This window comes from Hoplias malabaricus, chromosome 5 (assembly GCF_029633855.1).
Source record: "Hoplias malabaricus isolate fHopMal1 chromosome 5, fHopMal1.hap1, whole genome shotgun sequence".
Taxonomy (NCBI): Eukaryota; Metazoa; Chordata; class Actinopteri; order Characiformes; family Erythrinidae; genus Hoplias; species Hoplias malabaricus.
Window position 1 is genome coordinate 5,484,338 of NC_089804.1, and position 27,893 is coordinate 5,512,230.

The following is a 27,893-nucleotide window of genomic DNA, read 5'->3' on the forward strand; positions in this document are numbered from 1 at the left end:
TGTTCAACCCTGTATTCAGCGCCACACCTTTAAAACAAAGCAAGATTTGTACTTTGACCAGTGAGCAGTGACAAATGTTTTGCAAGAAAGTGTTAAACAGAGCATCGCTGGGGAAATGGTGAAGATTTGCCAAAAAAATAAAAAATTTAAAAGCGTCTCTAATTATGAGTGCTCTATTATGAGCAGCACAATAGTCATCCACTCCAGATTTGAAGAAATATCTCAGAGGAAGGCGATTTACAGTAAATGACTGAAGTCAGTAATTATTAAAGTAAATAAGAAATGTATATTTTTATTTTTTCAGGGGAATGTATATCTAATTTCTAGACTTAAAAATATATAGAAGCATGATTACATAGAAAAATAAAAATATAAATTTTGTGATGTGTTTTACCTCATTCTTACACAGAGAACGTATTGACTGCTGCTTGCATAAGACACTAGTTAACAGTGAGAACACAAGGCTATTTGATTTGCATTGGAGCTGCACACCACACCCTGTATCAACAAAGCAAAGACAATGATACCTGAAATTCAAATAGAACTTCATCCTCCTTCAATCGTCATACAGTCCTCATGTAAAGGGTATTTGCATCTAATCGGATGAAATGATCATGGACATGTAAATGTTTCAGCAGTTTACTTAAATGCTATGCAAAAGTGGTCACTCAGTTTTATTCGGCGTGTTTTAAATGTATCTGTATTTACAGCAAGTGATAATACAGTTTACTGACCATGGAAAATATCTAGCATTAACAGTGGTACCATTTATTCATGCTGACATTTATAAACATGGCTACTTTAAAAGGCCAAACATTTTGGCAAAGAGACACAAAAATAATTTTTCAATCATTATTTATCAGTGTGTAACCACTAATATATACATATAGTATTAATACTTCATGTGTAATGTTTTAACTTATCAACTAAAACCTATAAAAAGGAATCATGCATTAAATGATATATTTAGCATTAAAGCATGACTCCTACAAACATTAATTCCACTTATTATAAATGTTGTAAGTCATTCGCTAATGACAATAAGCATCTAAGCAATAAAATTCCAACAAAACAGGCTTCTGAAAACATGGCCTGTATCTTATTATCATCTTCATTCATTCATTATCTGTAGGTCCAGAGCCTACCTGGAATCATTGGGCACAAGGGCGGGAATACACCCTGGAGGGGGCACTAGTCCTTCACAGGGCAACACACTCACTCACACCTACGGACACTTTTGAGTCATCAATCCAACTACCAACGTGTGTTTTTGGAGCATGGGAGGAAACCCACGCAGACACAGGGAGAACACAGCACTCCTCACAGACAGTCACCAGGAGGAAACCCACACGGACACAGGGAAAACACACTACACTCCTCACAGACAGTCACCCGGAGGAAACCCACGCAGACACAGGGAGAACACACCACACTCCTCACAGACAGTCACCCGGAGGAAACCCACGCAGACACAGGGAGAACACACCACACTCCTCACAGACAGTCACCCGGAGGAAACCCACGCAGACACAGGGAGAACACACCACACTCCTCACAGACAGTCACCCGGAGGAAACCCACGCAGACACAGGGAGAACACACCACACTCCTCACAGACAGTCACCCGGAGGAAACCCACGCAGACACAGGGAGAACACACCACACTCCTCACAGACAGTCACCCGGAGGAAACCCACGCAGACACAGGGAGAACACACCACACTCCTCACAGACAGTCACCCGGAGGAAACCCACGCAGACACAGGGAGAACACACCACACTCCTCACAGACAGTCACCCGGAGGAAACCCACGCAGACACAGGGAGAACACACCACACTCCTCACAGACAGTCACCCGGAGGAAACCCACGCAGACACAGGGAGAACACACCACACTCCTCACAGACAGTCACCCGGAGGAAACCCAAGCAGACACAGGGAGAACACACCACACTCCTCACAGACAGTCACCCGGAGGAAACCCACGCAGACACAGGGAGAACACACCACACTCCTCACAGACAGTCACCCGGAGTGGGAGCTGTGATATAAACACTACCTGCTGAACCACCGTGCCACCCTTATTATCATTTTATTAGAGCAAAAAATTAGAACTTTCTGGTGATTCATTCAGTCAGTTTCTCTTAATGTTTTGACAGTTTAATATGATCGTTGTGATAAAACATGAGTAAATGTTAAAGGCTTCCGTGTGGCACTGTGTCATTGGCCCCATCAATGTGAAAACAATGGTCAGCTATTCACCATAACAGATTGGGAAGCTCTATACTGGTGTAGCTGCACGTCAAAAAGAAGTGGTGGTCTGGTGAGTGTGTGATGCCCCATAATTTACCGGCACACTGTGTTTTGTTGCTTTGCACCCAGTGACTGGGGTAGGCTCTAGACCTGCAGAGGCCCTCATCAGAATGAAGATGTTAAAGAAAACATTGAATGAATGAATAATTCAGTGTCCAAATTCACAACAAATAAAAGGCAGGCACTAGGACCTGGGAGATGCCCTGGGTTGCATATGAGTACATACACTCATCTATGGGCTCTCCAGCACAGTAAAGAATGTAAAGGAATGACTCTTGTTTTTATGACTTTATTATTAATTGGTAGACTTCTGATAAATTTCTGGCCATAACCCATTAATCCAACCTCAGCTCGTCTTGTAGATGGATGTACAAACATATTTGTTATGTCCTACAGTGTGTCTTGTTTTAAAAAAAGCTCTAATGCTATGGAGATAATTTGTTAAATGGAATACAACAAGGGCATGATACGCTGTTGTGTTTTCTGTGAGATTTCTGTAAAATTGGAGATTAATTGTTATTAATAAAGAGAATCAACAGGAATCTTGAGTGTAATTGTAATACAGCTGTGGGATGCGCATGCACGCGTAGGCGGGGCAGATTCTGGAATGGGAGTCTGTTTTCAGCACGACAGGTGTGTCACGTTATTGTGTTTGTTGATGATGTATCATGTAAAGCTCACGTGGAACTGGTGGCACTGCGCATGCGCTAACAGTGCCATTAGGACTAGGTACAGTCTTAGTCTCCAGGGAGGACACTGTGGATTTGTGGTTGTTGATACTGCAGGCAGTTGTTATTGCGCGTAAAGTCAACATGAGATTTTGGTTCCGAAGATTGTATAGTGCTTTGTTTGTCAAGCAAACTACTGCATAACTGTCATTCATCATTATTCATCAATACATTTGTGTTTACTTTTATGGCGTAGGGTTCATCTTTATTATCGCACAGATATAGTCGAATATAGTGAGAGGATTCTTGTCCAAAGATACTCAAGTGTAGCCTGATATCAATCCTTAGTCTTCTTTGTAGATGTCAGTGGTGCTGCCTGCAGGGCTACAACGACCAATCGGCACGGTGGTGCAACAGGTAGTGTCTGTGTCACACAGCTCCAGGAGGCTGTGGGTTCAAGTCCCGCTCTGGGTGACTGTTTGGTGTGTCCTCCCTGTGTCTGCGTGGGTTTCCTCAGGGTGACTGTCTGTGAGAAGTGTGGTGTGTTCTCCCTGTGTCTGCGTGGGTTTCCTCCGGGTGACTGTCTGTGAGGAGTGTGGTGTGTTCTCTCTGTGTTTGTGTGGGTTTCCTCGGGTGACTGTCTGTGAGGAGTGTGGTGTGTTCTCCCTGTGTCTGCGTGGGTTTCCTCCGGGTGACTGTCTGTGAGGAGTGTGGTGTGTTCTCCCTGTGTCTGCGTGGGTTTCCTCCGGGTGACTGTCTGTGAGGAGTGTGGTGTGTTCTCCCTGTGTCTGCGTGGGTTTCCTCCGGGTGACTGTCTGTGAGCAGTGTGGTGTGTTCTCCCTGTGTCTGTGTGGGTTTCCTCCGGGTGACTGTCTGTGAGGAGTGTGGTGTGTTCTCCCTGTGTCTGCGTGGGTTTCCTCCGGGTGACTGTCTGTGAGGAGTGTGGTGTGTTCTCCCTGTGTCTGTGTGGGTTTCCTCCGGGTGACTGTCTGTGAGGAGTGTGGTGTGTTCTCCCTGTGTCTGCGTGGGTTTCCTCCGGGTGACTGTCTGTGAGGAGTGTGGTGTGTTCTCCCTGTGTCTGTGTGGGTTTCCTCCGGGTGACTGTCTGTGAGGAGTGTGGTGTGTTCTCCCTGTGTCTGTGTGGGTTTCCTCCGGGTGACTGTCTGTGAGGAGTGTGGTGTGTTCTCCCTGTGTCTGTGTGGGTTTCCTCTGGGTGCTCCGGTTTCCTCTCATGCTCCAAAAACACACTCCAAAGTGTCTGTAGGTGTGAGTATGTTTTGCTCTGTGAAGGACTGGCGCCCCCTCCATGGTGTGTTCCTGCCTTGTGCCCAGTGATTCTTGGATAGGCTCCAAGTTTCTTTCTACAACTACAACCCAAATGTTATCATCTCCCAGCACAAGGCGGACGCCTAAAGGAACAGACTTGATTATTATTGCACAGCAGAGTTTTACTAATTATTTTCTGGCAGAGCATTAAGTCAATAATTGCATTTAATACAGTTGCAAACCAACTATTAGCACAATACAATACAAATGTTTGGAGAAATACAGTACATCTTGAAGAAATGAGTAAGACACAAAGCACATGTCAGACCCAGTTAAGTGTGAGGCACATCACTTTAGAGCATGCAGCTTCATTACAAACACGTGATTCAACTTTATAGGTGATTTATGTGAGGAGTCTATTCCTGAACTTAGCCCCACCACGTGGTGGCGGCTTTGAACTGCAACAGCCTTTGTGTTTAACTTGTTCTGCGTATTATTAGAGCAGTTATTGTTTTATTCTGGCTCTTGTCAGTGTGGACCCAGATTTGGATCTAATTACATATTCACCCATGGGAACATATGGAATCATAAAATGAAAATGTAATATGAAAAATGCCAATATAATCCTAATTTTTCATTTTAAATCCCCACTCATTCATCAAAGTCTGGGCTCAAAGTGTTAATGAAAATAAAACTAAGTGTAAATGTACGTCAGGTGAAAAACATTTTAATTATTTGTTGAATTCTCACAAGAAACATTCAAATTAGGAAAAACGTTTTCATTTAAATAAAGCATTCAAACCTCTGTGTGAATGACATTAATACACTACCAAATTACAGCTTTCATTCTGAGCTCAAACTTGCTTCTGTGAGTGAGAAAATAATATTCAAACGTGGAATTTCATTGCCATTTTGCATATTATTCGTTCATTTTCATTTGGATACTGATATGATTCCATAGGAAATGGCTGATTCACATCATTTAAACGAGACATGATCAGCCAAAGTGTAAGGTGTAATTTACTGGTTGATTGCGATCGATGCATTTGTCACCTCTGCCCTAAACTTAACCAAGTCTCACATGTTTAATACAGAGTATAACGGGATATATGTGTGTAACAATACGTAGATGTCCGGTATGTGGTTTGGACTTCTATTGTAGAAAGTATGCTGACATCATTACAAAGTAAAACATAGAGCAACGGAATCTCTGCTACTACCAGCGTTTGCTTTGTGTTCAGAAAATTGAGATATCTTTTGTGACACAGACTAAAGGTTTCAGTGATTCCATACATTTACTAAGAGAAACCTGCTACTTTTGTGTGAATCACACCCAAACACACACAGATATCATATCAGCGGCATGTGATCGCCAGCGTTACTGAGAATGAGCAAGGGCTCCAGCTCCTTGGCCATATCCAAACCCTTTCGGCCCAAAGGTTTTGGCGTAGCAACCTGAGAAGGACAAAGGATGAACAGATATGAATACACATAACTGCAACACACACATATATATATATATATATATATATATATAATCAGAGTGCAATGAGGCACAAATCATTTAAATGCTGAAAGTATAATAATATATGTCCATATTTAATTTGATGCCAGCAACACATTCCAAAAACTTTGGGACGGTGCAAGAACAAAACCGGAAAAGTTGGGTAACGTTAGAAAAAGTATAAACAAGTTATTTAACTGGCAACAGGACAGAGACATGGTTGTCTTTATTAAATGATTCTCACAGAAGCTAAGACTATATTTATCTATATACAATTTACTAAACTGTATACATTTGTAGGCAGGTCATTGCATAACCCATGATAACGGGTGATAAAATTATATATCCCTGATATATCCCACATAAAGTCCTTGGAAAACAACATACAGTAGTTCCTGGAGATTAGGTGCAATAAAATTAGTGCCATATATATATATATACACACAGGGTGGGCCATTTATATGGATACACCTTAATAAAATGGGAATGGTTGGTGATATATACTTCCTGTTTGTGGCTCATTAGTATATGGGAGGGGGGAAACTTTTCAAGATGGGTGGTGACCATTTTGAAGTCGGCCATTTTGGATTCAACTTTAGTTTTTTTCAATGGGAAGAGGGTCATGTGACACGTCAAACTTATTGGGAATTTCACAAGAAAAACAATGGTGTGCTTGTTTTAACATAACTTTATTCTTTCATGAGTTATTTACAAGTTTCTGACCACTTATCAAATGTGTTCAAAGTGCTGCCCATTGTGTTGATTGTCAATGCAACCCTCTTCTCCCACTCTTCACACACTGATTGCAACACCACAGGAGAAATGCTAGCACAGACTTCCAGTATCCTTAGTTTCAGATGCTGCAAGGTGTGTCCATATAAATGGCCCATGTTTTTTCTTTTGGTACATAGTACTGTATACAAGCACCAATTAGATCAATTGTAAGCATTTCAGTATGAGAGAGATTTTTATGAGAATATACCTTTGCAGTAGACCTCTCCATCTTTATCAGACACAGTGGTAGATTCCAGACCCTTCCCACATTTCGCGCAACGAAAACAGTTCTTATGCCATGACTGGAAAGGAGAAGAAATGTTATGTTAGTGTTAATAAAATTTCTTCATTAGTATGAAAATGCTTATGTGAACTGTGCTAACGATGCATACAACACATTTACTTCCAGGGGCCATATTCAGATTAATTAACTGATTTCAGGCAATTCATTTATACATGGGATTGGGCCGAGCTCTCAGATCATGAGTTATGAGGGTAGTCTTGTGGATCCAAGCTGATTTTGTGGGTGTCACATAATGTGTCAAATCACAGTCACAACATTTTGCTCTTGTGAAATTCTTTTTTACAAATTTGTTCACGGCCTGCAGTTGTATGCTTCCCCTTATGTGTGAATATGAAAAACATGCATGCACATTTATGAACGTGTGAACGTAAAATAAATAAATAAATGGTATATCAAAAAATGCTCCCTCCAGTGTGTCCCTGCCTTGTGCCCAGTGATTCTGGGTAGGCTCCGGACCCACCACGACCCTGAACTGGAGAAGGGTTACAGACAATGAATGAATGAATGAGTGTATCAAAAAAATTGCAGTTATAGAAATATTGTCTGAAGCTGTTTTGCCAATTATCACGCTGCCCACTCACGTCTCCCACTCCACCTTAAAAGTGCATTATCCGAGATTTGACACCAGAGGTCACACTAGCGTCTCACAGCTAAACATACAGTAGTCATTCATCAACCTGCCTCCCTTCAGCCTCGCCCCTGCCTCACCCACACCTCCAGTCTTGTTTTAACTACTCAAATCTGAGAGGAAATGTCACACTGAGTCCCTTCAACCAAGCTCATAACATTTACAACAAATTCATAATGGCTAAGGTTACTTTGCCAGTCACTCATGAAAACAGGCATGGGACACAAAGCCCTTACAGAGGTCCAACACAAAAGGTACAAGCTCACACTAAATGTAGAAATACAGGGAGAACAAGAGTATTTATGTGTTCAGGAATAAACACGGCTGAATGAGCCATCCCGAGCCGAACGCTGTGAAGTCTCTCTCTGTTTGCAGTAGTTAATGTTTTACTGGACTCTACTATTCCACCTTAAAATAGTACCAAATCCGTGAACACTGTGTTTTAAAACTGATAAAGGTAAATAACACTGAGTAAAGTAAATAAAGTGCTGTGTAAACGGCCTGAATGGAAAAGAAGCAACACTGTGTGACTGTAGCATTACAAGTTTAATTTAGAGCATCTTTTAAGGTGGAATGGGAAATATGAATAAGAAACAGGCAAATAAGGTGCTACTTTAAAACTTGTGTCTTAAAAGAATTACTGCAACAGCATTTAAGATTTTTTCAAAAACTTGAAAAATCCGCTCTCCCAGTCCGCCAGATACCACACAGCCGTGAGGGGAGCTGAAATGTATTGGGAGAAGGGAAATACCAAAGCAAAAGCAGGCTTTCCCAGTCCACCATCACACCACATCTACAAGAGGGTGAGAAGTCACTGAGGAAAGTGCTTCTAAGAGATCTGTTGCAACCTTTCAGCAGGACCTATTGCTAAATCAGCTCAGTGTTGATTCTCATCTCGTCTTGCTCTTGGCTTTAAGCTATTTTTTGCTGAAGAGCGTTAAAGAAATATAAGCATAATTGTGTCGTCCTGTTTGGTAATTTGGTAGTGGAATCCACCATCTTGATAGAGAACATTTTGCAGACAGTGTTGGTCTCACTAGGGAGGGTAAAATAAATATGGGAAGGGGGCAATGTTTACAAAGGGCAGGATTATTGAGTGTAACGAGGGTGAAAAGAGAGCCAAAGTCCACCACACATTTACACTGAAATAATAAGTGACTGGCTGCTGTATTAATGTTTAAAACTAGTTAACCTTTAAAGGGTACCATAGTTACATTTGAGATGGAACAGGAACATTTTAATGAAAATCAGGAAATAAGAAGACACCCAGCTTTGAAATGCTAAGGAAAGTACTTTCACAGATCTTTAAAGGTGCTTCCAGAAATAATGCACTGGGACTTAATAGTGACAACTCAACAGTTCAAACAGCTGCTGTTATTAACTCAAGTTATTAACGTCTCAGTGGGCAACGTAGGTGTAAAAACAAGGTCGAAATGCCTGTTTGTAATTCTTCTTTGAGCTTGTAACTTGAGTGTTGCACTCAAATGTAGGATGTGTGTGTGTCACCCATGTAAAAAAATTTTATTCCACATTCACAAACGTAAAATTGATGATTATAAGTGACAATACCTTAATAATATTAGACTGAGCTTTGACACTTTACTGCGAGTATTTTTCTTTGGTTATTATTATTTTTACGATTTGAATGTTTGCCATAACACTGTATTTAGAGTTTGATTCAGACTTACACTTCCTGCTCCTAAGACCTTCTCAGCTGCATACACAGATTTGCTGCACCGTGGGCAGACCTCAGATCCACCAAACTTCTGCGCAAACTTGGAAGTGTTTGGGTTGTTAGTGGGCTGGTGCGGCTGAGCACTGCACAGACAAAAAAAACGCATCGTTTAGTTGATTTAGTTCATAGAGAAATTATATACAACAGCGGCAGATATTTTCCGAGTAATTAATGAATACACTCTCACCATCGAAAGCTCACCTGTCTTGTTTGATTCCTAGTGACTCTCCTCTGTCCATATTCAGTATTCCAGCTCCTCCGCCATAGCCATAGCCTTTCGGCCCATATTTCTTGCCATAGCAGGCTTTGCAGTAGACCTCATTTTCATGGACGGCCACAGTAGTGCTATCTAGACATTTCCGGCAAACCACTGAAGGAACAGGGGAGAGGTTCAGCTGCTTACAACTAATCTTTATCAAATGTTTTCCATTTCCTCACACACCCCCTTAACATTTCATCTGAATATCTGCATATTATTGTGGTTCAATTAAATATTATCAGTCTATCACTCAATTATTAATCTGTGACACTCCACTGTCATAATTAACGTGTATGTGATTCACTCAGGTTCAAAACTGCGGTTATATCTTTCTGAATCAACTAAGTGTGCTAGTGTCCTGGTGCATGTTCCGTGTTTCTGTAGCCCCAGGGATATGGGACTCTTGGGTTCTTTCCTTAGGACAGGGTTATTGTTGCTTTGCATCTGATATTCAGCCTGAGTTCATTTTTCCTCGTCATATAGGTGCCATTAGGTGCTAAATATGATGAAAGTGTTGGGATCCTTGACCACAGAACTATAACAATCAAATAAAAAAGGCCTGGAAATGATCAAATTAAGATCAACTGTTAAACTAAAAACGGCTCCCAAATAATTAAAAGATTCGTTTAAATGCTTATGGATTTATTTGTCATATTTATGTTAAATTCCCCTGAATCTAATTGCTGACTGTGCCACACTTTGTAGCAACGCAAAACACTTATACACTGATAAATTGTGACATATTTTAAATGTTGAAATGCAAATGGAGTTGATTGAACATTTAGGGAGGTCCTTCATTTAAACTGGACACTGTTTAACTTTAGTGCTAGCCTTAAACAGAAAGTGGACTCACTGCACAGAAAGCAGGACTTGTGGAAACTCCGTCCCTCACACTGCACTTCCTCGGCAAAATACACCGTCTTTTGGCAGCAGCCACATTTGTTTCCACCCCCAAGAGGCATCCTGTAATACACATTAATGAATGTAAATATGAACACAGATCAGAAAAAAACAAAACAAGACAAAACAAAAAACTGTAATTGTCCATTTTATCAGCTCCGATTACCATAAAATATGCATGTTTCAGTTCTATAATTAAACAATTCAGTCCATCTGTTGCTCTATGTATCAGCCCCTGTTCGCCTTGATTTTCCATCATCAGGAGCCTCCCAGGACCTCCACACACAGGCATTATTTGGATTTTTGATCATTATTAATACGACCGACACACACTGTGCAGCGACAGATGAGCTACTGTCTCTGACTTTACATCTACAAGGTGGACCAACGAGGGAGGAGTGTCTCACAGAGTGGACAGAGAGTGGACACAGGGTTTAAAAACTCCAGCAACCCTGCTGTGTCTGATCCACTCGTACCAAGAGGAGGAGACACTCCAATTTATCTTTTGATTCAAGTCCAGCTGGGAGTTACTTCTCTCACAAGCACTGTTCTCCCTGTCCCTACATTTATTAAATCTCTGTACATTATTACGTATTACTAAACACATTAACAAAATAAAGAAATACCACAATAAATGTAACTCTCAGCTATTTTAAAGCCCATGCCCACATCCCCATCCCTGCGCCTGGGTTCTAGAGCATACTGTGACTAACAGAGTTTGTCTTTTTGGGGTTTTATTTGAACAAACATCAATGTCAAATTTGAATTACAGAGCTCTATAATGACATTGTATCAAAACAATACCTTAAACCAAAAGTGGATACAGACAATGAACAAATGACAAAGAAAATTACAGAGCTGCCTCATGACATTATCAATGGTTCATACATATTTATGTTTATTCAAAATGGAGTTCTTCATAGTAACACACTTAGTTTTAGGTGTCTACAGCTCAGGTCTTAGAGGAGTCTAATTTTAAACACATGTTAATTTAAGCAGGTTAGAGAACCTCTGTTTCCTGTCCTTGTGCTTATATTAGACTATGTTTCAATATAAAAAGCCTCTTGGTGTTTCTTTAATCATTCTGTTGGTACACCATCATGTACTGGCCATGTTATATATATATATAAAATTTAATTTTCACTGCTGGCTCAGTATGTTCTGTGTAAGTGGTGTCCTGATTACTGTCACCCTATGGCCGTATCTGTGTGTGTACAGGTTATGAACTTAACCATTCCTGTACAACAGCAATAGCTTCTAGGACCATGTTGAAAGTGTCAGACCCCTCTAACATGTCCCTCATAATCCCCACACCGCATATTGTCACACACAGACACCACCAGCCATTGCCCTGTCCATATGTGCCAAATATGCCAATACATTATATTCCTTCAGTGACTACTAAAACATAACTCTGACTAGTGGCATTAATAACTGTATTAAAAACTACATTTTCAATCTCCAAAACATAACTGGGGATATCAGTATATCTAACTTTCACTCGTTCATTTATTCATTCATTGTCTGTAAGCCCTTGTCTGGTTCAGGGTCACGGTGGGTCCAGAGCTTACACGGAATCACTGGGCGTAGATAAGAGAACACCCTGGAGGGGGCGCCAATCCATCACAGGTCACCACACACACACACACACACACACCTATGGACACTTTGGAATTGCCAATCTACATTCCAATGTGTTTTTTTTTTTGCACTGTGGGAGAGAAAATGGAACATGCAGCATGGGGCCTGCTCCCACACAGACACAGGGAGAACCCCTCTAAACACCCAGTCATGTCTGGAATGCAGTGGTGGACCATAAAGAAGTAAATGAAGTGTATCTGGAGTAATAATATACATCCACTGTCTTTTCTTTAACTCAATAAGGTGGATTGTGTACTTTGCCCAGCACTGCTGGAATGTGGTTTTTACTAGTAGTAACTCTCAGATATCAGCTATGACACTTTAACTGGTAATAACAGCCATAATTAAAGCCTGACTAGTCACAGCTCCAGCAGCGATGCTGTGTTACCCTCCTGAATAAAACCAGAAATACAGGCTTCTGTGTATGGACCGTACTCTGGCTGTGAGCAGGCTATCACCAGAGCATCCTATTCTGTCAGGACTTGTTTCTGGTGTCTTTTTAAGGTTAAACCACATGCCATAGCCAGACCAAGCAGTGATAATAAGAAAATAACATTCCAACAGCACCGACATGAAAGAGTGTGCAAGTAACAACAAATAAGATTATTATCTTAATCCAGGCAACTTTATATATGATATATATATATAAATTTATACATTATTAGAGTAACTTGATATATTAGAAACACTACACTTTTAGGAAACCTGTTTTTGTTATTGTTTTTTTTTTAATGAAAAATAGATGGCACGTTTGTGACGTTGTATTATTTTGATTGTTACAAAAGATCATTACAAACATTTATCATCAGGAACATTACACGCCTTTAAACATATGGTGTAATAAAACTGGGCTGTATCTTACAGGCCTCTTTTATACGAGTCCTAAAAGGATGACCCACAATAACCAGAAAACACAGACTACGTTACCTGCGCTGATGAACTCTGACCTGTAGACGGAAGTGTGAAGTATATTGAGTTAGTTTTACGATTTAAATAATCATCTGAAGGTTCTGATCTCAGTTTTTGGCTGGTGGCTGCGTTTTTGCTTCCTATTCAAGGGCCGAGGGTGTGGCAAAGAAAACGAGAAGGGAAGTGGGAAGTGAGTAGTAAAAAAAGTTCGCTTTGCGGTGAGACCTTAAAGAAACTCTCCCGAGCTATAACGTGTGCACATGTTTTTCTACCCCCTCTGCAGGACGAGTAAAGAACTACGACCAAACGGCAACAACAGAACCAACATAAAAACATTTAAACCCGTTTTAGAAGACAAGCATCGTATATATAAACATTTTTACTTAGTGTTTCTAAAGAATGTTCTATTTTCTTTCAACATTTCAAGGTTTACAATAAGAAACAAACAAAGAAAGAAAAACAAACAAACAAACACAAATATATAATGTCCACCTGCTTTATTAAAAAAATAAAAAATAAACTAAAAGAAAAATGTAGTGTATTAGTAAATCATCTGATTTTGAACTTAAGGTAAAATATCACATAGTGTTAATTTAAAGAAAAACTAATAACATTTTTCGCATATTTATAATGATCCATTGTGACATCATCATGAGCCTACAGTACAATTTTACTATCTATCTATCTATCTATCTATCTATCTATCTATTAGCAACGCATTAGCATTCACTAGGAAAACGACCAACATGCAACTCCCTAGCAACCACCTAGAATACCACTATGCCAGTGACACCATAGCAACCATCAAGCAACCACCTATTAGCAATTTAGCAGCCACTTGGGATATGAAAGCATCCACCTAGTCACACCGTAGCAACCACTTATCAACACCGTGGCAGGTTACAGTAATTTGCTCAAATACAGTAAGTTTACAGAATGACCAAATGTTTTTAAAAGCAAATGGTTTGACCAGATGCTTGATTGTATACACCTTTGGCAATGAGACTTAATGAAACACCTGAATTCACTGCTTATGAGTAGTGTCCCTAATTTTATCCACATAATTTTTCAACTTAGAAAAATAAAAAAACTTTGTTAGAAATCCTCAAATGTTTGCAAATCATTTTATTACTGAATCTAATGCCAGTTGTCCAAGTCTACTAACTGCCCCCAGAAATCTGTGCTTAATGCTTTTCCTTGGCATGCGTTTCTTTAAAATCCCTGAGAAGCTCTTGATAAGATTTTCCAGATTTGGTTAAACACAAGTCACTAGGATTTGGATATGTACTTAGGGGCACAAGCAGATTGGTATGACTGTGCTTTACATAGTTATCCACTAGCACTGATTCCTTTTGTTCCTGCACAGCATATGATTTTTCAGTCCTATTTTCTTTTTTATTTATAATATACATTTGTTTCTCTGACTTGTAATAAGGAGAACAGAGCCTCTATCATTGATGCTCTGGGCTCAGTAATGCAGAAACTGCACAATGTAACTATTGGAGGAGGGTAGGAGAGGTACACAAACGCGACCCTGAATTAAATAAGTGCTCACAGACAATGAATGTATTAACAAATTGTTATAATTCATATTTTAAGCATGAATGAACATGAGGGCGGCACGGTGGTGCAGCAGGTAGTGTCGCAGTCACACAGCTCCAGGGGCCTGTAGGTTGTGGGTTCGATTCCCACTCCGGGTGACTGTCTGTGAGGAGTTGGTGTGTTCTCCCTGTGTCTGCGTAGGTTTCCTCCGGGTGACTGTCTGTGAGGTGTTGGTGTGTTCTCCCTGTGTCTGCGTGGGTTTCCTCCGGGTGCTCTGGTTTCCTCCCACAGTCCAAAAAACACACGTAGGTAGGTGGATTGGCGACTCAAAAGTGTCCGTAGGTGTGAGTGAATGTGTGTCTGTGTTGCCCTGTGAAGGACTGACGCCCCCTCCAGGGTGTATTCCCGCCTTGCGCCCAATGATTCCAGGTAGACTCTGGACCCACCGCGACCCTGAACTGGATAAGTGATTACAGATAATGAATGAATGAACATGAATTAAGATTCTCATTAAATATTGCAAAAATTGATTTTTTTACAGCTTGGAGTACGGCCCAACATGTGTTGTGTTGTTTTTACACAGCACCAGATTTTGGGGGTTAAAAACTTGAGAAGCTCTGCTGTGCCAGATCCACTAACACACTACACACCACCACCACCACATCAGTATCACTGCAGCACTGAGAGTGATCCACCATCGAAGAACAGGGTAAAGGGGACGAACAATGTATGCAGAACATTAGATGGTCTGCAGTCTGTAATTGTAGAACTACAATCTGGTCCTGTCTGGAGAGTGGAGCTAAAAAAACGCACTGTGAGTGTAGAAACAAGGAGGCCATATATGTATATATATATAAGCTACATTACAATCACCTTCCCTGTTATTATCCCTGTGTGTCATAAACTAAAAGCCCTGATGGTATGTTATGGGCAGAGTTTAGCTTGGTGGGTAAAGCCATATTTAATGGCAAGAAAAAAAAAGAAAGTTTGTTTTTAGAGGAAAAAGGAAGGCCTGTATTACTCAGCATGTCCAGCTCAAAAACACTGCTTCTCCGGTGTTCTGTCTCAGGAGCGGATATCCTCATAGTCATAGTTCCTCTTTCACTCCCTTTGCCTGACAATCTGACTCAACCATTAGTGTGTGCTAAACTTTGTTCTATTTTAGGCTCATGGACAAAGCAGGGAAAACTGATGAATTCGTTACTTAGTATTTTCTTCGTGAACAACATCAGTATCATATCCTGTGATTCTTTAAACAGGAATTCCATAATAATCAGTAAATGTATGTTTACAGACAATAAATGGATGAATGTTCCTGTGGTGCATATAACAACACAACTGACTACTCAGCTTAAAAGTCTGTTTATAATTTTTATGTTAGTTTAGATTATGACCTGAAGCCTGTTTCCACCACTGAAAATAATAAAAAACTATTTTGAGATACGAGTCAATACATTGAGATAATTTCCCATTATTTTGAGATATTAAGTTAATACCGGAAGAATACCCTGAGAGCAAGGAAATGGCGGACCACTGTTGACCCACTGAGGGCAAAGTTGGAGGTCCACTAGTGTTTTACACAGTGTTTTCTGGGCCCACTGGTGATTAATGCTAATTTTAGACAAAATGCTACATTTTAGCACTTTTCCAATTCACAGTCCAGTTTACATTTATTTTCCTTCATTGGGTTCTTTTATTATTCTTTATAAATATATAATTTTAATACAGCACAGTGTCAACGTTTTGAGCATTTAATATCAGGCTTATACTCATTATTATATCTCTCACAGTTGTTGGTAATGTTTGTATTGGTTTGTTTTCCAGAATAAAAGTCTCTGTGAATTTAAAATCTGTCAGTGGTGTGCCAGCATTTTTATGCGATATATGCTCACTATCTGGGACACACACACACACACACACACATACAGTATATCATCTCAATATATTAACTTAATATCTCGAAATATTAAGATAGCATCTTACATATTAATTTAAAAAAAATGGTTCCTTTTTTCTTTTATTGTCGTTTCACAGATAAGACATTACCACATTAAATATGGTTCATGTTCAATCCCTCGTCTGAGATTTGTTGATATTTGAGGGGGGGACCGACACAGAACCAGTGACTGTCGGCGGCTGTGGTAAGATGTGTCACCGGGAATGTGGCCTCCCTCCACGCAGAGGCGGGGGTTGGGTGGAGGATGTGAGGTTGAATGAGAGCAAGGGGCAGGAGGAGGGTCCGCTGCGGTCTGTCTTCTGTGTCATTCATCCGCGGCACGACTCAACAGCAGGGATCTGTGCTGGAGGCGGGGACCTAGAGGAAGAAGGAGGGAGGGAGGTATAGAGAGAAAGACTCTGTTAGCACATGAGCAGCAGCTGCTGTTGCAACATACGGTGTGACTGGGAGAGCCTGACCGCCTCATGCACATGGATTGTCTCAAGACATGATCTCTTTAACGATTTATCGCTTGATTTTACCTTATGTTTGGTGCCTTCTTTGAAAAGCTGGACTCAAACAATAGAAGGTGCGTCATAAACAGCGTAGTAATACATCTGTTTATTTATTTTTTAATTCCTGTTTCTGCTTTTCCCTTTTTTTTTACTGCTTCTTCAGTTTACCCACTGCTGCTTGTAAATGGTTCTCTGTCGAAGCAGCCCTTCGGGGTCGCCCAAGAGGACAATAGCTGTGTCTGGAGATTCAGACCGAGACTGAGGAGACCCCTCCGGGCTAGGGAGAGGTGAGGGGAACTGGGGTGAGGGGGATGGCAGCAAGGAAGGGCAAGTCAGGCCTTCCGCAAGCTACCCCTCAGTCTGACCTGAGAGCCTACCCCGGTGGTGTCTCCGAGGGTCATGGTCCAGTGTCCAGCACGCTGCGTAAACAGAAGTCGCTGACCAACATTTGCGTGCTCACGGACTCGGAGAAGAAGATGCAGCTTTACCAGCACAAGTGGTCAGATGACATGACCAAGGCGGGTGCCGGTCAGGTCAAGGCGAGCAAAACCAAAGACACCAAAGGGAGCGCCAACCACAACGTTCCGCTTTCCAAGAACCTCTCCAAGTCCGAGCATTCCCTCTTCCAGGGGAAGCCCAAACATTTCAGTCCACTGATGGCATCTTCCAACCTTAGCAAGCCCAGCCGGATCCCCCGCGGTCCTTACGCCGAGGTGAAGCCCATCAGCAAGGCCAAAGAAGATTCAGAGGAGTGTAAATCAAACAACGGGGACATCCTCCCAAGCAAGGCCAAGCCGGAGGAGAAGAAGGTGGTGAGCGGCACACCTGCCACTCCGGGAGGATGTAACGGGGCAGCGGAAGGTGACAGGAATTATTTAAAAGTCGACCCGGAGCTGGTGGTGACTGTTCTCGGTGACTTGGAGCAACTCCTATTCAGTCACGTGCTGGGTGAGTTATAAAAACTAAATTAAAGTGTTTCTAATCTGCTTCAGATACAGGAGCATGCCCTGGTTGTTTCCCCAGCTTCAGCAAAGTCTGTCCCATCCCTCTTCCGGCTTCACCTCTTTCTAAAATCATATAGAAACCACAGTGGAAACTAGCTGCAGATTCACTGCAATTCACTTCCTGTGATTCCTCTTTTGTTTACATTAATATGTCACCTTTTCATCACATGGGAGGAGGCAGGTATCGGTCCAGACCGGGAGAGTGTATGTGAGGGGCATTTGGGGAAAGAAAAACAGACTCTCAGTGTGTGACATGGTGTTTATATGGTGTTCAGACTTTCTACTAGTGCCACCAGCCATTCTCCATCTTTCCCTTTGTTTTTGCTCTCTCTCTCTCTCTCTCTCTCTCTCTCTCTCTCTCTCTCTCTCTCTCTAACTGCTAGTAGGGCACTATTTGAGAGAGAATAGTGTGGATTAAAAGGAAGCTGGTGAGTCAGTCAGTGTTCAGAGGCACACAGCAGTGCTGGGACACACCCACCTCCACATACAGAAAGTAGACTGATATTTATGTTAGTGCTCGGTTCCGTTTTTCCGTGTGGTTTGACGTATTTTGCGTTATTTATTTATTAATGTTTACATTCATATCGTAGGACTCTGATCTATTTTGGTGCCTCTCTTTACTCTGGTGGTGCTCAGCAGCAGTACGGCGTGATTCACACACTGATCTATTCAATGCATTTCTAGTTAGGGGCAGTTGTGGCCTTGGGGGTGGGTGGGGGGAGCTGCTGTGGACTAACGCTCAGAGAAGCTCTGGCCTCGATGGTCACTGGTTTGATCCCCACGAGCGGCAGGAATATGAAGGAACAGCACTGTCCTCCTCCTCCTCTCTCAATCCACGCCTGAGGGGCCCATGAGCAAGGCACCCAACCCCCAACTGCTCCTTGGGGGCCGTGGATAGCTGTCCGCCGCTCTGGGTGTGTGTTCACTGCCCCTGGTGCACTGTGTGTGTGAGCTTGTTCACTGCCAGGGATGGGTTAAATGAGGAAAACACGTAGTTGTACAATTCCCAGTAACGGAATTTGCATATGTGCTTGTACTAGTAGATGCAGGGATATGAGGGGATAAGTTACCATCACTGATGACTCCTCCTTAAAAATATGACCCTCTCATATCCTTTTGATGCCAAACTGAACGGAACAAGCCAGTCTCTGCTGCCCGCAGTAAAGCACTGAAACATTCAAACACCATCAGTGCCTTAGCGCTTTCACGACATTAACGCGGTGGGATTATCATTAAAGGGTTAAGAAGACGTTTGTGAAGATGAGCCAAGTAGCCACTACATGTGTGAGAGATTCTTAAGGATCTGATTTGGCAGATGCTTCTTAATTTATGTGTCAGTAAGAGGTTTACGACTAAAGCTGCATTTCCTAAAGTGAGGGTAAGGACTCGCTTTAAAAGGATAGTACCTCAGTGTCTGGATTTGAGGATTAAGCGTACATAAAGATAATGAAAAGATTTATTTAGTCATTAATGATTAAAGGAGAACACACACACACATGTAGAACACATGTAGTTGGGCACATTTTACGGTTGGGTTCATCAAAAGACCAAAGTGCTTGCTCATGAACACGTCCTGATTTTGTTTTTATGTAAATATTTAATTTATTTTAATTGTTGTTGTTAAATTTCTTGGCTCTTTGTGACATGTGCCTTGAAGCATCACGCAATTTTTAATGAAAAGTGTATTCTGTGGTTGAAGGTACAATAAACTACAGGTATTCGTCCAGACATCTGAGGTTTATTACGGATAAAGAGCACTGCCTGGGTCTGCTGTGGCAGGGTGTGTCCCAGTGCCAGAGCTCGTCTTGTGGCTTGTGCCCCACATTAACCTTGCTGCCACTTCGTATCCCTTAACAATGGCTATGTGGGTCAGCGATGGCTGGCAGAGAAGTGAGTAGTAACTGCATTTGTTTACGCTTTAGTAGCCTCTGGTCTTCAATAAGTCTTCTACACTAGATCCGTTGTTTTAATCCAACACTAGCCTACTTTAGCCAGACCACCTTCAGCTGCATAGCATTTTCTCATACAAGTGTGTTGCAACACCAGGTTGTAAAAAAGCGCTGTACAAATACATTTGAGTTGACTATGATGTGGTGTTATGGCAGAGGACAATGCAGAGGCCACAGAGTTGAAATCATAGAGGTTTTGTGTAGGGATCGACCGATATGAGCGTTCTGGGCCGATGCTGATGTCTGATATTTTACATGTGCATATCTACCGATACTGATAGACCCCTTTATAAAATACAGACTAATACCCTGAATGAACATTACTGACACACGGAACAGTCATCTGCACAACACTTATAACAACCACTTTTACACAAACAGTAAAATGAAAGGTGTCTCCTGAGAAAATTGTTAGCCGTGTTTATAGAGCCATCTGTTCCTCACAGAGTGTGGTCACAGTTTTACTAGTTAAATTACAATTATCTCCTCAAACTAGTACAAATATTAATTATATATAAATGAAGGTTAACATGAAGCACAGGATAAAACACAGTACAGTGGAACCTCTACTAACGAACTTTCCAAGATACGAACCGGGCATTTGAATATTTTTTGCCTCCACCCACGAACCACGACTCTAGAAACGAACCCGAGCCTCCGCCGAGCCGGCGGCTGGAAATGGCCCCTGACCCCAATAGGCGAGTCTCCCAGCGCCCCCAGACTCGAGTGAGCTTTTAGGATTAGCACATTGTAGCTTTAGCAATTTAGCATTAGTGTAAATAGCAGACATTGAAATTCGTGCTAAGTTACACCGTATCTACGCTTCGTCTCCCCACATTCACCGCCTACTCTCCGTTATTCCACCCCCACCCCCACCTCCCGTCATACAGCCAGTGCCTGTGTTACTCCTCCAGCCAGTCGTCACGTCTTCAAGTTAGCGATGTGTAACCACTTAAAACTTTATTTCTTTTTTATTACTGTTTCCACTGTATTTCTCTTTTATTTTTAGTAACGCTACATGTATTTTTTTACTAATTTGAGAGTGTTGTAAACATATATCAGTGTAAAAAGGGTGACTTTCGGGGGGGAACGCATTAATTGCTTTTCCATTATTTTAAATGGGGAAAATTGACTCGAGAAACAAACTTTTCCACTTACGAAGTTCGTAGGTATAGGTTCCACTGTAGATCTATAACAACGTTCTACCACACAGTAATACAGAAATAAGAGCTTCAGCGCTGCCTCTGACAGTGTGGAGAATCTGAGCCAATTTTTTTGTCTACAGCTTCATCACTGCATATTGGTTATCACTAGGTCTTCGTCCGGCGTAAAATACATGTGTCAGAATTTATCAGTTTAAAATCTAGACAAAATCAAAACATTGGCCCGATACCGATAACCTTTAAAAAAGCACTATCTGCCGAAACAGATATAATTCCCAAGTCGTCTTGCATCACTAGTTTTGTGTGATTATTTTAATGATTTTAAAATAGGAAAAACCGTTCAAATTAAAGCAGCCAGCGGGATTCAGACGTATATATAACACCTGCTTATGTTGTAGACAGTCAGTGTATTCTTTGTTTGATTCTAGAGGTAAGACCAAGAAGATTCATACAATCACAGATATTTATTTATCGAATGGTACCTCGAACTTAAATCATAGACCTGTTTTGAGAAGAACCTGATGCACATTTTAAGGTATAATTTGAATAAATTCAGAATCAGATTTTCACAAAACAAAGAAATAATTTATATGACGTGTATTAAAGAATATTTATGTCTTTAAAGGCCCAATAAAATATATGTCTGATAGCATATATCCTCACAGTCCACTTAAAAACATGTATCACCCAAAATAGTGACTTTACAGGAGAAATAAATGCCTTCTTAAGGTTCAATGGAAGTCAATGTAAAAAGAATTTATTCAGCGTAATTTTGGAGCATTTCTATTAATCCAGTTACATTCCGCGACATGTGGTCTGACATTGTCACACTGATCTTGTCATATAGTGCAGTCAGTCCTGAGAATAACAGAGTATATAGATACACAGAGTTTTCTCTTGAGCGATTGTTGCTTTGGCTGATACTGGAATGGCTGATGGATGTATTAAAGCCCCTGGGAACACATTTTAATATATTGATTTTGTTTTGATCTGAGAAAATAAATTCAGCTGTGTGTCTTGTCAGTGTTGAGATATTTTTAGTCGCCAATGTTCCCCACTTTGAAGACGTTCACTGAACACATATTTTAAACACGTCTATATTTAACACGGGACAAAGTCAGACATCACTCTTTGTTCTGGTAAACAATCCCTAATTTAAATTAGACACTCAGTTATTCAGTGAGAATAAAATTAAATCATGTCTTAAATGGTTCCACGAGACCAGATAAACAGGGTTCATCTCAGTTACCAGGTTAAATAAAATGTAATGTTAAATCAACCAAGAATTGTATTTAATTCTGAAGTGGTCTGAGTGTACTGAGGCAGTGAATGAAACATTAATCTGTTCCATGAGTTGCAGCTGATATCAGTGTGGAGCAGCCATAGAGCAGACAGTTTTCCATTAGCCGCAGTCTTCCATTAGATTCTATGATGAAAATGCTAATGTGGCTAACTGATTTTAACTGTGTTTTCTCCTTATTATACAACACTGTGTGATCCTTTGCCCCTCTGACACAGAGCGGAGGTGGGTTTCTGTGCTTCTGAGTGCTGTGAGACTCTCTCCAGCGCAGGAAGAGGAGCTGTGTATGAGATAAATGTGTCCGTCTTTTCCATTTGTTTACGTTAGCACTGTGCTCTGAAACCAGACAATCAGTCCCCAAAATGGCGCCCACGCCAAATACATTACATCACTGCAACCTGTGAATAGGTGTAGCGAACATCGCTAACGGTTTTCTGTGTGGTGTTCTTCATACATTTTGAGCAGAGTGGCCATGGTGTATTTGGAAAACTTTATTCAGTGTTTTTACTGAGTCCACCATTTTGAACACAGTGGGCGTATGCATTAAAGCACATCATATGCTATTTGTCAGCAACTCAAGATCTCCCCAGATTTTTGTCTGAAGAGAAGACTAGACAAGCCTTGATTTAAAATAAAAAACTTCAAAATAAAAGCCCCCAAAATGTTAGTAATTATTTAGTTTTCTCCTCACACACTGACCGCCTCACAGCTGTTTTAAGAGTTAGAGTTCTGGAGCTATTCCTGCCCCAGGACAAACCAAAGTTTTGGTGTTTTTGATTGTCTGAGAGGATGGAGCCACTCCTGCTTTTTCCTGCTGGAGAATTATGACAAAGATGTTGCTTGAAATTCCTTGGGAATAAACAGGATTCTCTCCACAGGATCCGCTCTTTCCTGAATGAAACGCAGTTTATTGGTCAAAAGCAGAGAATGGATGGTCCAAAGCTGGCATGAACACACTTGTCCGTTCTCCTCAGTTTGCCTCCGATTCTAAAGAGTCCCAGTAGATGAAATAGTACCCGGGGCTGTTAAGCCTGCGTTCGTCTAGACATCCCTTGTTCTTTTGCTGTGTAGTGACCTGAAATAGTCTCACTTCTTTTTTTTTTTTTTTCACGCACTCATCCGATATTTAGGTCATCTGTTCTTTTTCACTGAACTGAAAATGAATGCTTGAGGGAGGACTGCACAGCCATTTTTAAAAATTATTATTACAGTACACATTTCCTTACAGTCCATTCATCATCGTCATTTACAGCTTGATGCCTCATTTTTTTTTTTAGGAAGGTCCTATTTTGATTAAATTAAGGTGCAGTCATTGGAATGCGGGTCTTCAGAACATGAACATATCAGTAGTTACACACAGTCATATCAGAATATAATGACCTCCTCCTTGTTTCTATACACACAGTGCATTCTCTCTGCTCCAAACACAAGGCAGGACCGTTATATAGTTCTACAAATACAGACTATAGTCTATCTGTTGCACTGCATACTTGTTAAAGGAGCACCTCAGGACAGTGGTGGATAATTCTCAGCGCTGTAGTGCTACTGGAATTTTTACACCACTTTGTACCATTTCTGAACTGAGAATAGTCCATTAAAATATCCATGCAATGGGATGAGGGACTAGAGGACGGCCGACACACACTGTGCAGCGACAGATGAGCTACTGTCTCTGACTTTACATCTACAAGGTGGACCAACGAGGGAGGAGTGTCTCACAGAGTGGACAGAGAGTGGACACAGGGTTTAAAAACTCCAGCAGCACTGCTGTGTCTGATCCACTCTACACCAGCACAACACACACTAACACACCACCACCACGTCAGTGTCACTGCAGCGCTGAGAATGATCCACCACCACATCACACCTGCTCTGTGGGGGTAAACTGATGACAGTGCGAACAGGGGCAAATAAAGTATGCAGAGCAACAAATGGAACAAGAGCCTGTAAGAGTCCTGTGTGGTCTGTGGAGCTGAGAGAATGGACTGAGTGTAGAAACAAGGATGTGGTTCACATCCATTATTTTTGTTTTAGACACAGTTCTAGTTCTGAGTGATGCATTACCGGACAGACCCTCAAACGGATTAGAAACATCAGTGCAGCTTCTTTTTCTTCTGTGTTTATTCCTGTGATATCATTGTGATTTTTTAAGAGGATATATGATACAGTTTTCATTTCCTCCACCTTGTATTCTACCACATGGCCGAAACTAAAAGCTCCCTTGCGCACCAGATGTGCCGTGTGAGTGTATGAGTGTCTGTGCTTGTGTATGTGTGGAGAGTGTTTGTGTGTCTTCATGTTTTTAGTGTTCCTGATGTTAGGCATTTGGCTGTGTAATCAAACCATAACTTCATTGAATAGATTCTTCTCATTCCTTCTAGCAACAAAAGTATATGACAATGATTGTAGTCTCACGTCTGAGTACAATCACTTTTTCCTTTTGCAGGATATTGGACAGAATATAATTATTTATTCATTTATTCATTTTCTGTAAACGCTGATCCGGAATCACTGGGTGCAAAGCAGGAACACACCCTGGAGGCCAGTTCTTCACAGGGCGACACACACACACACACACACACACACACACCCACCCCTATGGACAGTTTTGAGTCTCCAATCCACCTAACAACATGTGTTTTCAGACCGTGGGAGGAAACTGGAGCTCCCGGAGGAAACCCACGCAGACACAGAGAGAACACACCACACTCCTCACAGACAGTCACCCGGAGGAAACCCACGCAGACACAGGGAGAACACACCACACTCCTCACAGACAGTCACCCGGAGGAAACCCACACAGACACAGAGAGAACACACCACACTCCTCACAGACAGTCACCCGGAGGAAACCCACACAGACACAGAGAGAACACACCACACTCCTCACAGACAGTCACCCGGAGGAAACCCACACAGACACAGAGAGAACACACCACACTCCTCACAGACAGTCACCCGGAGGAAACCAACGCAGACACAGGGAGAACACACCACACTCCTCACAGACAGTCACCCGGAGGAAACCAACGCAGACACGGGGAGAACACACCACACTCCTCACAGACAGTCACCCGGAGGAAACCAATGCAGACACAGGGAGAACACACCACACTCCTCACAGACAGTCACCTGGAGGAAACCAACGCAGACACAGGGAGAACACACCACACTCCTCACAGACAGTCACCCGGAGGAAACCAACGCAGACACGGGGAGAACACACCACACTCCTCACAGACAGTCACCCGGAGGAAACCAACTTTTTGTGACTATGGCACTACATTTTAATGTCATTAAATTAACATATATTCATTTATCTGCTTGGACTCTTCTTTCTTTTTTTATTTATTTGTTTGTGTGTTTTTGTTTTCTACGTGTAAAGAGTCTGTATTTCTCTTTCTTGTTCAGTATGTTACATGACATACATGTCTTCACTCACCCATACATAGTCCTTTTATATGTACGGTGGCTGGAAAAGGCCAAATGCACTGCAGATTAAAGCAAGCTGTAAAAGAAAAAAAAATATCCATCAAAAAGCTTCACCTTCAAAAAACAAATACAGTTTCAGAAACGCTACAAATCCAGTCACAACACAACAGATGTTTTCTGGAGGAACCTGAAATCTGCTGCACCCCTAAAAATATGTGATGTGTGCAGACAGAACAACAAAGCCCCGCTGATGATCAGTCCTACAATAGTCTTACAGCGAGCAGCTCGTGATTCCTGTCGTCTCTGTTTAAAAGATGTGTAAGGCTTGATTTCTCCCAACACCAGAAGAGTACCTAAGCATTAGTTCTACTGCATTTAATAAACAGAATACCGTTTTAATGGTTGGCGTTTAAAAAACAGGAATCAGCCCTTCATCACAATTGTGTGGGGATCTGGGGTTACAAAGGGGTGCAGCTGTTCAAAACCACCCCCAATCCTCCACATATACGGCTTTATTCATTTATTCTGCCCTTTGGGAGCAGTCTAGTTGCGCAGGGTCAAGATTTGCATCCCTAATTCCCTCTTCCTCTCGTCCTGACTACAGCTGGTTCCTCCTCAGCTCAGGCCCATTTCAAACACAGGATGTGTGACAGCTTTACACGCTTCCTCATACTCGGGCTCATTCTAACTCTCATAGACAGTCAATGTTCCCAACAGCACTTAGAACTGCTTTAGAGAAGATGAAATAAAAAAAAAAAAAAACATAGGTTACAAATGGTGCCTTAATTTCTCAGCAGTGTTTGATTGTGTTACTGAGACGACCCCTTACATCTTCCGTGTGCAAACAGCTCTGTTCATCGCTAAAGTGCTTTAAAACAGAGCAGGGAATGGTTAAATGGTTAAAGCGTGAAAGCATCAGCTAATGATTTTTTCATGAACCGGAGGTGGTGTGTGTCATGTGACTAAAGAGCAATGATAATGACACCCATCAGTGCTTGAGTGAACACAGACAAAGAGAACTGTAAAGGGAATTTAATGAGCTCCTGTCTCCCTGCCACATCAAACCAGAGAAATGCTATATTAGCCAGGAGGTAAATATGACAGTGTAGTTACAGTTATTTATAGGCAACAATGTCCGTTAATTTAATAAAAAAATAGACTTTAAAACGTTATATTATGAGTTAAATGAATTCTGTGCGTCCCATGTAGGATTTAACCAGTGAAGATGTTAAACAGGAAACAAATCTGACGCCTGTACAATGTGCACTAGTGCCTTTAGATGAAAATCTAGCTCAGAATACCTAGGTTCATGTCTTGTTTTGATGAAGCTAATAGTGATAATGACAAAGCAGAGGCAGTACTACGCAGACATTTTTATACAGAGTTTATTAAAATACAGACTGCATAATGTTTTCCTGCATAAAGCATTTTTTAAATTGTTATTAGATTTCTATTAGATGCTGTAATTTCCACTAACACTGCCCCTGAATTACAGCTGTTTTTAAGCTAGTGACAATACTCCCATTGTGTATCTATAAGTATGAGCATTTTATTACTCTATTTATTTATTTTTAAAGTATGTGCATCAGTAACACATTTCTTATTCTCCCTGTACACACTTAATTAAAGGAAAGTTCTTATTGTAATTTTTACAAATAAATATTTTAAAATCTGGGAACTTTTATTTTGGCATCCCGTCATGTTAAAAGTCCTGTACAATGTGTAGAAGTACAGCAGTACTACTTTTCATTGTAATGCTTCACTGAGCTGTAATGTCATTGCGAGTCTGGGCTCAGTGCTGCAGAAACTACACTATGTAGCTTGTGGAGGAGGGTAGGAAACGACCCCTCTCCCTCCAGATTGATTTCAGCATGGTGCTGTACAAATGAATCACACTAGGGGGAGCCCCAGGAGCGAAAACACAAATCTTACCTAGTGTTTCTTTAACACACAGATGAGGGACTGGGTGTCTCAGTTTACGTCTGTTACTCTACTGCAGCGGCGAACTCTGAGACTTGTCTGAGACATAAGTTTGAGTGGTGTTTTACAACAATACGCTGAAATATGCATTGCATCACCGTGTTCTTGTTTGGGAAGTCAATGGCCAGACAAGGGAAGTGACAAAGGAGGGAAGATGACATGGTGGTTAC

At 41.4% G+C, this 27,893-nt stretch overlaps 2 protein-coding genes across 3 annotated transcripts in view; one reads left to right on the top strand and one right to left on the bottom strand.

The window, feature by feature from the left end:
• Positions 1–4,412: 4,412 nt before the first annotated feature.
• On the bottom strand, positions 4,413–13,113 carry csrp1a (cysteine and glycine-rich protein 1a). The gene is made up of 6 exons (XM_066671227.1): positions 12,921–13,113; positions 10,306–10,415; positions 9,395–9,563; positions 9,147–9,276; positions 6,735–6,828; positions 4,413–5,703 (listed from the first exon to the last, which is right to left on the bottom strand). Exons 2-6 carry the CDS (start codon positions 10,412–10,414, stop codon positions 5,627–5,629), a joined length of 579 nt encoding a protein of 192 aa, XP_066527324.1. The 5' UTR covers position 10,415; positions 12,921–13,113; the 3' UTR covers positions 4,413–5,626.
• Positions 13,114–17,206: 4,093 nt separating this feature from the next.
• nav1a (neuron navigator 1a) overlaps positions 17,207–27,893 on the top strand; it is a 65,377-nt gene continuing 54,690 nt past the window's right edge. For both annotated transcript variants that reach the window (XM_066670365.1, XM_066670366.1), the window contains exon 1: positions 17,207–17,843. In XM_066670365.1, the coding sequence (XP_066526462.1) occupies positions 17,207–17,843 (637 nt within the window). The remainder of the gene's footprint in view (positions 17,844–27,893) is intronic.

Bases quoted from the DNA above. Each gene is read 5' to 3' on its own strand.
- csrp1a (XM_066671227.1), bottom strand. From the start codon at position 10,414: ATGCCTCTTGGGGGTGGAAACAAATGTGGCTGCTGCCAAAAGACGGTG. The intron at 9,277-9,394 runs GTGAGCTTTCGA...TTGTCTGTGCAG, and splicing joins CTAGGAATCAAACAAGACAG to TGCTCAGCCGCACCAGCCCA. The intron at 5,704-6,734 runs GTATATTCTCAT...TGTCCTTCTCAG, and splicing joins TGGAGAGGTCTACTGCAAAG to GTTGCTACGCCAAAACCTTT.